Source organism: Hylobates moloch, unplaced genomic scaffold (assembly GCF_009828535.3).
Source record: "Hylobates moloch isolate HMO894 unplaced genomic scaffold, HMol_V3 SCAFFOLD_917, whole genome shotgun sequence".
Classification (NCBI taxonomy): Eukaryota; Metazoa; Chordata; class Mammalia; order Primates; family Hylobatidae; genus Hylobates; species Hylobates moloch.
In genome coordinates, this window is record NW_026653192.1 from 2,174 (window position 1) to 15,554 (window position 13,381).

Genomic DNA, 13,381 nt, shown 5'->3' on the forward strand with positions numbered 1-13,381 from the left:
ACTATTAAAAAATAAACTTAGGCACACAAAAATCTTAAAGTTTTCTTTTGAGCAGATATCAACTTAAGAATCAGGCAGGCTCCAAATCACAAGTATTTTGGGGCACAGGCAAAGAGGCATGAGGAAAAGGCTTTTATAGGGTGAAAATGGAAGAAAGGCAAATTAAACATTTAATTGGTTAAAGTGGAGTAGAGCCTTATTTGAATCATCCCAGTCTCTTGTTAGAAGTTAGTTGGTGGTTTCTGATTGGTTAAAGTTTTCTTTTACCATTCAAACTGAGTTGGGTTTTAGTTTGCTTATGTAGAAACCGAGTGCACTGAAGCTCCTGCAGTCTAATGACCTCTCATTTAATTATTTTAACAAGAGAAATATTCTGTGTTCATATAATAGAGAATTTAACGTTAAGATGTCAATTATTTACAACTATTAATTTGCCTTTTGTAAAGAGTCTTTAAGAAAGGCAAGTTTTGATTTGCTTAGTCTTTTAGAAGCCTCTGCATGTCAATTAAAAACATATCTCATTTTTTCTGAGGCATTTATAGATTAAATATAATCCCAATCAAACTTTTAGCAAGATATGTTGTTGATATTTCCAAACTGATTCAAAAGACCTAGGATCGTCAATACAACACTGGAAAGGACAAGGTTGGTTGATGATATGGTTTGTGTCCCCATCAAAATCTCATCTTGGATTCTTGTTCCCATAATCCCCATGAGTCATGGGAGGGACCTGGTGGGAAGTAAATGAATCATGAGGGGTTTATTTTTTTCTGTGCTGTTCTCATGATAATGAGTAAGTCTCACAAGATCTGATGGTTTTATAAAGGTCAGTTCTCCTGCACACGCTGTCTTGCCTGTCACCATGTAAGACATACCTTGCTCCTCCTTTGCCTTCTGCCATGATCGTGAGACCTCCCCAACTGTGTGGAACTGTAAGTCCATTAAACTTCTTTTTCTTCATAAATTACCCCATCTCAGATATTTCTTTATAGCAGTGTGAAAATGGGTTAATACAGTGAACTTACACTACCTTATATCAAGACTCACTAAAAAACTACAATGATGAAGGCAGTGTGGGAGTGGTGAAGCAATAAATAAATAGACCAAACAAGCAACAGAACAGAATGGATAGCTCAGAAAAGACCAAAGCAACTCCTCTCTATCAAAGAAGCAAAAGTAATGTAATGGAGGAAGAACAGTCTTCTCAACAAATGGTGCTTGAACAATTAGATATCCCTATGCAAAAGAGAAAGAGAAGGAGAGGTAGAGAGGCGAAGAGGAGGCAATGAAGTGGGGGAAAAGAGGGAGGGAGGGGGAGAGAGAGAGAGAGAAAGATGGCCTAAGATGAGGGAGTGATTAAACAAACTGTGGTTCATCCATATCCTGGAATACTGCCCAACAATAAGAAGGAAAGAGCTACTGATACATGCAACAACCTGGATGAATCCCCAGAAAGTTATGCTGACTGAAAAAAGCCAGTCTAATAAGGATTTAAACATTCTATTTATATGGCATTCCTAAAAGGACAAAACTGTAGAAATGGAGAATAAATCACTTATACAGGGGTTAAGACGGAGGTGGAGGTGTGAGGGAAGAGGGAGTGGCTCTGAAAGCATAACATGAAAAGTCCTCCTGTTAATGGAAATGTTATGCATCAGTGTCAATAACCTGGTTGTGATATTGCACTATGGTTTTACAAAGATGTTACTTTTCAGGAAAATAGAGTAAAAGATCTGGGTATCTCTGCATTATTATTATTATTTTTGGAACTATATAGGAATCTACAATTATCTCAAATTAGAAAGTGTAACTAAAACATCCTTTTCATGAAAGGGTTATTGATTCTAGTAGAATTAAATCTATCGACTTTGAAAAATTAAAGTGGAGGTAAGGCAAGATTTCTGAGCCAGCAGGAAACCAATACTAACTCTTAAGCACTGGAAACATGACAGGAAATTCTTACTTAAACTAAGTAATTGTCTCAGTCCATTCATGCTGCTATAATAAAATGTATCTTATACTGGGTGATTTACAAACAATAGAAATTTATTACTTACAGTTTTAGGGGCTGGAAGACCTCAGAAGATTTATTATATCCTGAGGACCCAGTTTGTGCTTTCGAGATAGCACCTTGTTGCTCAGCCTTCACATGGCAGAAGAGACAAACCCTGTGTCCTCCCATGGTGGAAGGAGCAAGGCAGCTTCTTTCAACCTCTTTTATAAGGGTGCTAATTCCATTCATGAGGGCAGGGCCCTTGAGGCTTAATCACCTCCTCAAAGTCCTCACCTGTTAATCACCAGAGTGGGGATTAGGCTTCAGCATTAATTTTGGAAGAACATATTCCCACCATAACAGTAATTTTGAGGCTTAGAATCAGAAGGTAAATTGTCAGCTAGTTTCTAGGAAAATCGTAGGCAGTGATTTGGGGAAGAGGGTCTAAATCACTGGAGTTACTGAGAGTCATAGAGGTATTTACGACCCCCTTGCCTGTCAGCAAATTTTATCTCAGACTTATGTGTAGAGAACAAGTCTATAGGAAATAGTTAACTAGCCCCAGTGAAAGACATGGAGTCATGATGATTGATTTAGACAGGTGTGTGTGTGTGTGACACATAAAAGTCCTTGATAAATGGACTGCCTATCCATCAATTTGTCATTCATGTAGCTATTCATGTAAATGTATGCTCATTTATGTGGGCATATGGCATGATGGTAAAAATTTTTTAAAAGTGTACTCTTGCGATAGTTTGCTGAGAATGATGGTTTCCAGTTTCAAGGACAAAAAACCAAACACCGCATGTTCTCACTCATAGGTAGGAATTGAACAATGAGAACACTTGGACACAGGAAGGGGAACATCACACACCGGGGCCTGTTGTGGGGTAGGGGGACGGGGGAGGGATAGCATTAGGAGATATACCTAATGTAAAGGATGAGTTAATGGGTTCAGCACACCAACATGGCACAAGTATACATATGTAACAAACATGCACTTGTGCACGTGTACCCTAGAACTTAAAGTATAATAAAAAGAAAAAGAAAAAAAAGAATAAAATTTTGTTTTGTATTAAAAAAAAGTGTGCTCATTTCTCTACCTATTCATCTTCTTTCTACTTCCCTCTCTCTCCTTTCTTTCTTTTCTTTTGTTTACTTCTTTCATCTCAATAGGTTAGTAAGCACCAGCTGACTGAGTAGAAGCTAGAGATTTGTTGATTTCTAGTCTCTTCTAGTCCTCTTTCAAGAAAAATATCAGATGGCTTTGGGACAATTTATTTACTCCAGGATGATAGAAAAATAAACCAGGATGGAGGGAGCATCAAGGTCAGGCAGTGCTGTTCTCCTTTCTAAAGGAAACACTTGACAAACTGAGCAAAGACAGTCATTTATTTTTATTAAAGTGTCTGCCTACAGCAGAGGCAAGACACGTTATGTATGCTTCTCTGGAAACCCAAATCTTCTGCATTAATCTATAATGTTCCTACATGGCTGGATGGTCTGACAGCATTTCAGAGACTTCTGGCAGAGAGCAATAAGTTCTTCATTTTTCCGACAATTGTTCTTGCATGTCCCTTTAAGTTTGTCACATTTCTCATCAAAAAATGCATTCTTGGCTACACGAGGGAAGGAGCCATTTGGATTAATTCCCTTTTCAGGCATATATGTTTACCAGATACAGTTGTATGACTAGTTGGTGAAGATTTTTTCACAAGCTGTCATAGTGCCATATCCTACCGGTAGATGAGATGGTAGGGGACCTGATTTTTATCTGATATTTCAGTCTTGTAGTCACACAGGGTGAAATACCAGAAAGAATACATTTGTCTTCCAGCATTTGAGACCAAGCTGTGTAGGAGATTTGGGAAACGTAAGCTATGGTTCTTGGATCAAAATCTGTTGGGGATAATTGTCAAATTGTTCCATAAACACCCCCCGAGGCTGCTAATTTTCCTGGTGCACTCTCAGAGGCTGCTACTTGGTGAGAGTAGAGCAAGAGCTGAGACTGAGGAGATAGCTCCAGACCAGAGCAAAGGAAGGGATAAAGATATAAAAAGAAAATGAGTTTACTGTGGTAGATAGAAACTTGCTTGGAAGGCTCAGCCTGATTTCTCCTCCATATTCCACCAAAACATCAACTGTGGAAAACGTGTGCTTTAGAGAAGGAGGGTGCAGCATGTTGGGAATGTTTTTCTAAGATTTTCTCAGTTCAGTTTGCATGCTGGCTCAGGCACTCCTCCCATATCAGTCTCCCAAGTGGCTGTGACTACAGGTACATGCCACCATACCCAGTGAATTTTTTAAAAATGTTTTGTGTGGAGACAAGATCTCACTGTGTTGTTCAGGCTGGTCTCGGAACACCTGGGCTCAAGCAATCCACCTGCCTTAGGCTCCCAAAAAGCTATGATAATAGACACAAACCACCCATCTGGGCCAATACTCATGTCCTTAATGAATTTAAAATACGCAGTAATTATGGCTTTGGTGTGTGAAGTCATAAGTTACGGGAAAGGGGACTCAGAGCTAACTTGACAAAATGATTGCTACCCCTCCTTTTCTCCCTGTGATACTTGTAGACAATAAAAATGAAAGCTAGAAAAGTGAGAGTCCACATTTATTGAGTTCTTACATGGTACCAGGCCTCCTTCCAAACATTCCACATGTTCAAAACACTTTTGCATTATAATCATACTAGATTCTTAAAAAACCTTGAGAGGCAGGCAGAATTTGCAAGTGGTTTCTTATTTTCTCCCAGAAAACAGAAGCTGGAAGAGATGAAAGGGGACACTAGCTTCTGGCCCCTGCATTAATATGGTGGAAACTCGCATGGCACCTGCTCTTTCAACCTCTAGCCTGGTGTTCTTTCCACTACACCAGTTAGACTCCCCAAAATAAAAGGCTTTCTGGATGCCAAGGGTTATTATCCATGATATCATCCCTTGATCCTGGGAAATGGAGCATATAATTGTGTTTTATTGATTCACTTCACTGATCAAGAGCATCTCCTCATTACTTTTAAATAAAAATGAGCCTCTCATTTGGGTGTTCTCAAGGAAATCCCAATCTGTATTCTGAAAAGTCTTCCCTAAAGATGGCCCTGATCAGGAAGACATTTTATTTTCTATTTGCTGTGTTCTTCATTTTGGTTCAACTGCCATCAGGTAAATAAAAATGGATGGGATTTTGATTGGGCAAATTATAAAGCCTGATGATTCTTCTCTATTTGACTTTAATGGTCAAGCTCTCATGGCGCCTGTCATGGGAATTTCTGAGACCTACAGTGACATTTTCTAAGAGCAAACAGCATATAGTGTATTTTTTTTTTTTTTTTTTGTAATTTGTTTTTGCTGGTTACCTGGAATGCTGGCCTTGAGAAATAGAATAAACATTGCAACTGTCTGATCTACTGTCTCCTGTTATGCTATGTCACACGTGGAGTTGGGAATGTTTTATACAGTGTTAATTCCTGTGTTGATTTTAATTTTAAAAATGTATTTTGTTTTCAATTTAGGGTGCCAGGCAGGACTTGATTTTTCCCAACCATTTCCATTGGGTAAGTTAAATCTCTTGTATATAATTATTTTTTCTCTTAGGAACTCTGGCTCTGTTAGCTCTCTCTGATGTCTGGAGGCAAAGAGGGGACAGAGATAGTGGTGGAAATAGAATTTTCTGAGAAACGAGTTCACTAACTTATCTTCTTCTCTTTCTCTTGTTCCAAGTATAATATTTGGATATTTTTGATTTCACAGAAAAATATCTTTGTGACTGGACTGTAATTTGGCCATAGAGATTTGGACTCAGTGGCTTTTCCCATTAGCTGTTGGTGCTCACTAAACCAAGTTCTTAGATTTATTGTTGTACCAGTAAATTAGCACTGCTCTGTGAAAATGCCTGCCCATCTCTTGCAAGCTCTGCTGCTAAGTCTGGTAATAATATATGTCACAAATTCATGAGGTCAGTTGAAGGAAGCTCAAATTAAAGAGCGAGGTTGCCTCAATGAAAACTCAGCACCATTGCAGAAAAGCTATTCCTAGCAAATAGCCCCCAGATCTTTTCTTTTTCTTGGAAGTCATCTTATACAGAAAGAAAGCACATTGTAAACAAAACTAAAAGAAATATTGTAGACAAAGTTGAAAAGGTTTTAGACAGAATTTCAAAGTGAGAAATATTAAGGTTGCTACTAGTCCTGGAGTGTTTGCTCTGTACCAGGCATCCTGTTAAAAACTTTACATGGACTTTGTCTTGTAATCCTCAAAACAGTCCTATGTGGTAGGTATTATTATAATGAAAATATTTGCATATAATATTCCATCTGATCTCTAAACTCATTTAAAAATATAGTCAGGTGCTTCTAGAATGGCCACTGGACAAATGAGAATGTGGACCTTAACCTGCCGGTTACTAGGCCCAAACTAGAGTTGAGCCTAAATTTCTTAACTTCATCTTCAAGGATCTTTCCAAAACCACAATATACCCCTCCCATTTTTTGTCTAGCAAGCTTCACAGTCACATCAGGTATGTATTTTTATAGTTGTGTAATATGTATGTCTCTTTGTCTGTCTGTGGTTTACTCTTGATCCCTGCAAGATTATAAACACTTGGAGAGTAGGAATTGTGATGATCTGTTTCTTAAAAATTAACTCTCCTCAACTCCCTACAGCAAAAAGCAGAAACTATTTTTGAAAAATCTGGGCTGGTTCTTGAAAATATTCTTTGTAATCATACATACGAACTCTCCCTTATTCTTTGGTGGTCTTTGACATGTTCCCCATTTCTAGACATTTCCTGGAAAGCTCCCTCAGCAGCTCTTTCTTGGCCAGGTGAGTTTGCTGTCTTTGAGTCATGCAAGTTCAGTCGGGGAAAATGCAGGAAGGAGTGCTTGGAGAATGAGAAGCCCGATGGAAATTGCAGGCTGAACTTTCTCTGCTGCAGACAGAGTATCTGACAAACTGGACCAGCACACTTCTGGCCTTAGAAGCAAACCTGGATATTCAAAGAAGTTCAAGAGAAGTTATGTGGCTTATCCAAATCACACAGTGAGTGAGTCTCAGAATCATTCTCATTTCTTTCTTTCTTTGTTTTGTTTTATTGCTTATTTTTTAAAGATGACTTTTTTTTTTTTGAGATGGAGTCTCACTCTGTTGCCCAGGCTGGAGTGTGGTGGCTCGATCTTGGCTCACTGCAACCTCCATCTCCTGGGTTCAAGCGATTCTCCTGCTTCAGCCTCCCAAGTAGCTGGGACTACAGGTGCACACTGCCATGCCTGGCTAATTTTTGTATTTTTACTAGAGACGAAGTTTCACCATGTTGGCAAGGCTGGTCTCGATCTACTGACCTCAGGTGATCCGCTCGCCTCGGCCTCCAAAAGTGCTGGGATTATAGGCATGAGCCACCATGCTGGGTGAGATGACCTTTAAAAAAAGTCAAGACATGAGTGTGTACCTAGTATCTGCTGAATCAGATACCACTACTATGTATTTGTAGAGTACCTCATAATTTATGAAATATTTTCCATACTTCTCTCATATGACTCATGATTACCTTATGAGATAGGTTTTATTGCTCCTATTTACATTTGAAAATATTGAGGCTCAAGAGGCTGTTAGTTCTTCAGAGCCATAGCTAGGATCCAGTAACTGGTGTGCATATTGCTGTCATGTTTTGTGTATCCATCTGTATGTACTAACTATGTTAATGGAGTAATAATTCTATCAAATATAATATGTTATTTTTATATTCACATTATTTCTTGGTTTGCCTAAATATTGTCATTCATTGATTCTAGTACTTACGGTGTATTTACCTGTGAAGGAAAATGATTAGAGATTAACTTAAAATGTTCAACACAGAATGTGCATAAATGGTTGACTGTATAACTTTTGCCTTGTGAAACAAAACCCAGCCTCACAAAATAAAGGTCAAAATTAAGCCAGTCCTATGACCAGTGACTTGAACTTGGTTACTTAGTTTTCACGTATAAGATTAAACAATGTTTTCTTTAACATTTGGGCCTATTATTTGTCTCTTTGTGCTCAAATCTGTTCCTTGTTTTTTTCTGCTTTGCTGAGTAAAATGGGAACTATTAAATGCAAATTACATTTTCTAGGCTTCCTGACTTCTGGCTGGTTTTAGTCAATGTTTCTCCTACGAGAATGGGAGATTGAAGAAGGAAGGACAATGTGTATTTCTCCCTGATTCCCTCTCTTCTCCAGCAGTGTCTCTTCCTGCTCAGCAAAGCCCCTGCTTTTCTGTCTTCTGCTCTCACTTGGCAGTCCCACTGCAAGTTTAGCTTCTGCCAGCCAGTGCTGCTCCCAGGCTCACACAAATCCTTCTGTTTTTCCTCAAACCTAAGGGCAGTGGGAGATTTCAGCTGTGACTATCAGTAGGGTTGCCTCATTGTTCCCGCTTTGCATTACCATCTTTTCCAACACTTTATTTGTACATATTAAATTCTTTCTATGGAACTATCCATTGGGGGAACCCTTTTAATACTTGATTGGTTCAATTTTTAGATTCACTCTATTTACATATGATCCACTGGTTTCCAAAAGAGATTTGAAACACAGCCTTCAAGAAGCCTACAGTGTTTCCTTCATTTATACAGGAATTACCCCAGGGAAGTGGGAAGTGGGGTATTTGGTCTTAAGGGTCCAGTTCACAGTAATTATCTGCTGGCAGATGCTCCTCCTCCCCAGGTCTCCACAGTGCAAATGCAGCTGCTAGCTTACAGAACACCATGAAACTGGAATACTACTTACTCATTCCAAATACTGCATTGCTTTATCTTAAAAAAATGCTCTGGAACCTAGTTGAAGTTTCTTTTAATGAAAGATTCACGTGATGTCTCAGAGTCATACAAAGTGGTAGACCAGTAGCTGTGCCCTGATATTACCGCACTAATGACCTCATGTAGCATCCAGATGGCAGCTGCAGAGGACACCTCCCACAGGTGCTCACCTAGTCACAAATTATTCCCTTTCATGCAGGCCAAGTCTCACTAGTGCAAGCCTCCATAACAACTGTTTTAGTACTCACTGAGTGATGAAGTTAAATATCAGAAGCTTAAAAAGCCAGTGCCCTGATATAAAGGCTGAATGTAACAAAAGCCCACCAAGAGTTTTGCTTAGGCCTTTCCTGTACCTTAAAGCATGACAAAATAATGGAGGAGTTCTTAACAGGACCCATTTAGGATTAAATAAGTTTATAGGAGGTCTGAAGGAACTCCCCAAACATCAGTGATTTAGCAGGAGAAAAGATAAGGGTAATAACCCCTGCACCTGGACCCATTTAGATTAAGTACATTTACTGAGGCTCCAGAGGAAGGTCTTCGGGACTCAGATCTTAGTTATAGATTAAAGGAAGTTAATAACTTATGTCTTTGGATGAATGCACACTTACACATAGACATATAGCTTAGAAGGTATATAAGCTCTGGAAAACTTGGTAATTTTAAGTTGGTCTGGTGATAATTTCCAGGCCTTCTCCCTATAACTGGTTGCAGAAATAAAAACTCTCTTCCTCCCCAGTTTATTTGCATCTCGTTATTGGGCTGTGAGAAATAGCAGCCCAACCCTCAGTTTGGTCCAGGAACACTTTTTCTTTACACTTTAGATTCGTGGAAACAAAGAGACTGAAAGTAAGAGGATGGAAAGAGGTTTGCCATACAAACAATAACCAAAAGAGAGCTGTAGTGGCTATACCAATAGTGCACAAAACAAACTTTAAGACAAAATTGGTACCAAAGATTAAGAAGGGCATTTTATAATGTTAGCGAGTTCATCTATCAGGATAATAGAACAAGTATAAACACATGCACCTAACAACAGAGTGCCAAAATACATGAAGGGAAAATTGACAGAGTTGAAGGGAGAAATGGAGAATTCAATAGTAATAGCAGGAGACTTTAATATACCACTTTTAATAATAGAAAAAGATTAGCAAGGAAATACAAGATTTGAACAGCACTGTAAAACAATTAGACCTCGAAGTCATCTGTGGAACACTGCACCAATTACAGCAAAATACACATTCTTCTTCTGTTGGCATGAAATATTCTTTAGAATAGACTGTATGTTAGATTTAAAAACAAGCTCCCTCAATACATTTAAAAGGATAGGAATCGTACAAATTGTGTTCTCTGAACAAAATGGGATAATAGAAAGAAATTTGGGAAAGTCACAACTATGTGGAAATTAAACAACACAAGTGTGAATAAATGATAGATCAAAGCAGGAAACATAAGGTAACATAGAAAATACTTTAAAGAGAACCCCCAAAACACTTTAAAATACACAACACAACAGCAACTTACCAAAACTGTGAGATGCAGCTAAAACAATGCTTAAAGGAAAATTTATGGTTGTAAATGCCTGTATTTACAAAGAAGATAGATTTAAAATCAATAAATTATCTTCCATCTCAAGAAAATTAAAGAAGAGCCAATTAACCCAAAGCAAGCAGAAGGAAGAAAACAATAGAGTGGAAATAAATGAAATAGAGTCTAAGAAAACAATAGAATAAATCAACACAACAAAACTTTATTTTTTGAAATGATCAACAACATTGACAAGCCTCTAACTAGACTGACTAAGGAAAAAAGAGAATACTCCTATTACTAAAATCATGAGTGAAAGAGAAGTTTTACCAACGATCTTACAATTTTTTTAATATTATAAAGGAATACTATAAACAATTGTATGGCAACAATTTTGATAACCTAGATGAATAAATGCCTAGAAATGCATACATATCAAACCTAATTCAAGAAGAAATAGAAAGTCTAACCCTTGATAAAAGAGCTTGATTCCAGCTACTGCACTTCCTTCATCAGCTCTGCACTGATGCCTGGAGCCATGAAAATATTTTTCTTTATTTTTGCTGCTCTCATTCTTCTTGCTCAAATTTTCCAAGGTAAGAGGGAAATTCTTTTGGTAGTAGAGATGACAGTCTGCTCAGGATCTGTCTTTTGAGAAGAAAGCTCAATTTTTACAAAGTTGAAGATTCCAAGGCAAACCAGTCACTGAAAATCTTTTCCTGAGCTCAGACACAAAACAATGGGACCACATTGACTGGGACCATCTCCAACCATAATAATATCTAGTCAACTTCCCTGACAGCTCTGCCAAGGAATTCAGATTTCTTTGTACTTTTAGATCTCTTTCCTCCTTTTGTAATCTGCAATGCAGTTTCAGCATATTCTTTTTTTTTTTTTTTGAGACGGAGTCTTGCTCCGTCACTCAGGCTGGAGTGCAGTGGCAGGATCTCGGCTCACTGCAAGCTCCACCTCCAGGGTTCATGCCATTCTCCTGACTCAGCCTCCCGAGTAGATGGGACTACATGCACCAGCCACCACGCTCGGCTAATTTTTTTGTATTTTTAGTAGAGACAGGGTTTCACCGCGTTAGCCAGGATGGTCTCAATCTCCTGACCTCATGATCCTCCCTCCTCGCCCTCCCAGAGCCCTGGGATTACAGGCATGAGCCACCGCGTCTGGCCAAGTTCAGCATATTCTAAAATGATTGCATTAAAATGAAAAAAAAAATTCTCCAAGGCAAATGCTAATATTTGTTAAGTTAGGGAAATACAGCCTTTGTAATCTAAATTAAACTAAAGTTATGTTACTAGATTCTTAGACAGCTAATTTTTTTTCATGTCTGAGTCATTGGTCCAAATCTCTTATCCATACATTATTGTAGACTTCTTGGCTTTCACACACTGGTTGAAAATTACACCATTAAAACCACTAAACGAACATCTTGCTTACTATTCTCTTAAGTCTTTGCGTCTTTGAGATTCTCTTTGCTTGATACAACGACGACTCTGTTCCTAAGAAATGTTTATGTCTGTACCTCCTCAACTATCCTTTGTTCCTTCTGTCGTGAAGCTTTTCCTATTAGAGGTTCTCCACGCATCATGAAGCCCCCAGTCTGCTCCTTCATGGCTCCTTAATTTCTACATTTCTTTATTGCACATGCTGTCCTCAGTAGTCCTAGAAAACCAATAGATATTGAATGTGTGCTAACCACTTGTAAGAAATTGTTCTGTCCACTGTGATAAAGGTAGGTAAAATGAAGAGGTAAAAATATAATTAAAGCATGGACATTGACCTTAATTTGCTTGAAGTTGTTAGTCTGTTCCTTCTGTGTTGTTTGAAAATAGGCTGCCTGCAGTGGTAAATAAGCTTTCAATACATTTAACATGTATAAGTAAGTATATTCAACGAAACAGGAAAATTCACAAACAACTTTAATATGAAACAGTTTTCACAAGTGCCATAAAGATGCAAAGTATAAAGAGAAGTCATAGATGTGGAAACTTGGTTCTAACTAGGAAATACAGAAAGGCTTCCTGGGAAGTAGTATTCGTTTTGCACATTTGGAAATAGGCAAGACTAGAACTAAAGAACAGAGCCAAGGAACAATGTCTCCATGGAAGTTTCAGTGACTCCATGAAAGTCTCAGTTGTAAAATCAGTTCCCGATTTTCTGCCCTCAGCATCTTTTCGTAGATGTCAGACAATGCTCCAGAATAGATAGACTCATTTTAAATTGTCTTCTCCATCCACTTTAATCAGTACTCCAATTTATTCAGATCAGTCTATAGATGTGGATGCCTAATAGCTCCCTGTCCACAAAACTCATCTCAGATGTATTTGAATTACAATAATAAGCATAGTTTGGGCACAAATTAGAACCACCACCATCAGCATAATCACATAGAATCTCAGAGTTAGAAGTGAATTTAATGATCAATATAAAAGGTAATAAACATAGGTTATTAGGCCAAACTATATGAGTTTGGATCTCAGTGCTAATCTTTATAAGCTGTATGCACCCTGTGTTTTACTTTCCATTCTATAAATGATAATAATAATAGCATTGTTTTGAAGATGAATAAACTTGTTATATTAATTAGAAACTAATTTGTTTTAATAAAGAATCTTAATGATAGAGTGACTGAAGAAAGACAAAACCTTATTTCTCTTTCATGTAAAAGTCCAAAAATAGCTAAGTTGACTAGGTGAAGGTAGAGGGTTCCTTTTCACCAAGTTATGTTGTGATTTGGGCTGAAGTTCAACCCCACCATCCTAAACAGTTGACCATTTTATTTGGTTCCATGGATATTCTAACAGGCAAGGTTAGAAAGTATAGAACCCGATTAAGATTACATAGAAGCAGCTCACATCATTCCACTCCTTTTTCATTTTTCCAAATTTGTTCATGTGGACATATAGAAATAGGAAGCTAGAAGCTGATGTGATTAGCTAAGTATTCATGTGTCCAGCTAAACCCAGAGGTTCTATGACTAAAAGTCTGAAGGTAAAAATGACTGCTTTGGGACAGTTTAACAATCTCTCTGTATAACTGCTTGGGCAGTGGCAGGCACA

The 13,381-nt window shown here is 38.1% G+C and overlaps 2 protein-coding genes across 2 annotated transcripts; one reads left to right on the forward strand and one right to left on the reverse strand.

The window, feature by feature from the left end:
* Positions 1-3,463: 3,463 nt before the first annotated feature.
* On the reverse strand, positions 3,464-3,658 carry LOC116464535 (beta-defensin 106A-like). The gene has a single exon (XM_032147793.1). It carries the CDS (start codon positions 3,656-3,658, stop codon positions 3,464-3,466), a length of 195 nt encoding a protein of 64 aa, XP_032003684.1.
* Positions 3,659-5,087: 1,429 nt separating this feature from the next.
* Positions 5,088-6,954, forward strand: LOC116464536 (beta-defensin 105A). The gene is made up of 3 exons (XM_032147794.2): positions 5,088-5,157; positions 5,508-5,549; positions 6,817-6,954. The coding sequence occupies exons 1-3, from the start codon at positions 5,088-5,090 to the stop codon at positions 6,939-6,941; spliced, it is 237 nt and encodes a 78-aa protein (XP_032003685.1). The 3' UTR covers positions 6,942-6,954.
* The last annotated feature ends 6,427 nt before the right edge of the window (positions 6,955-13,381 follow it).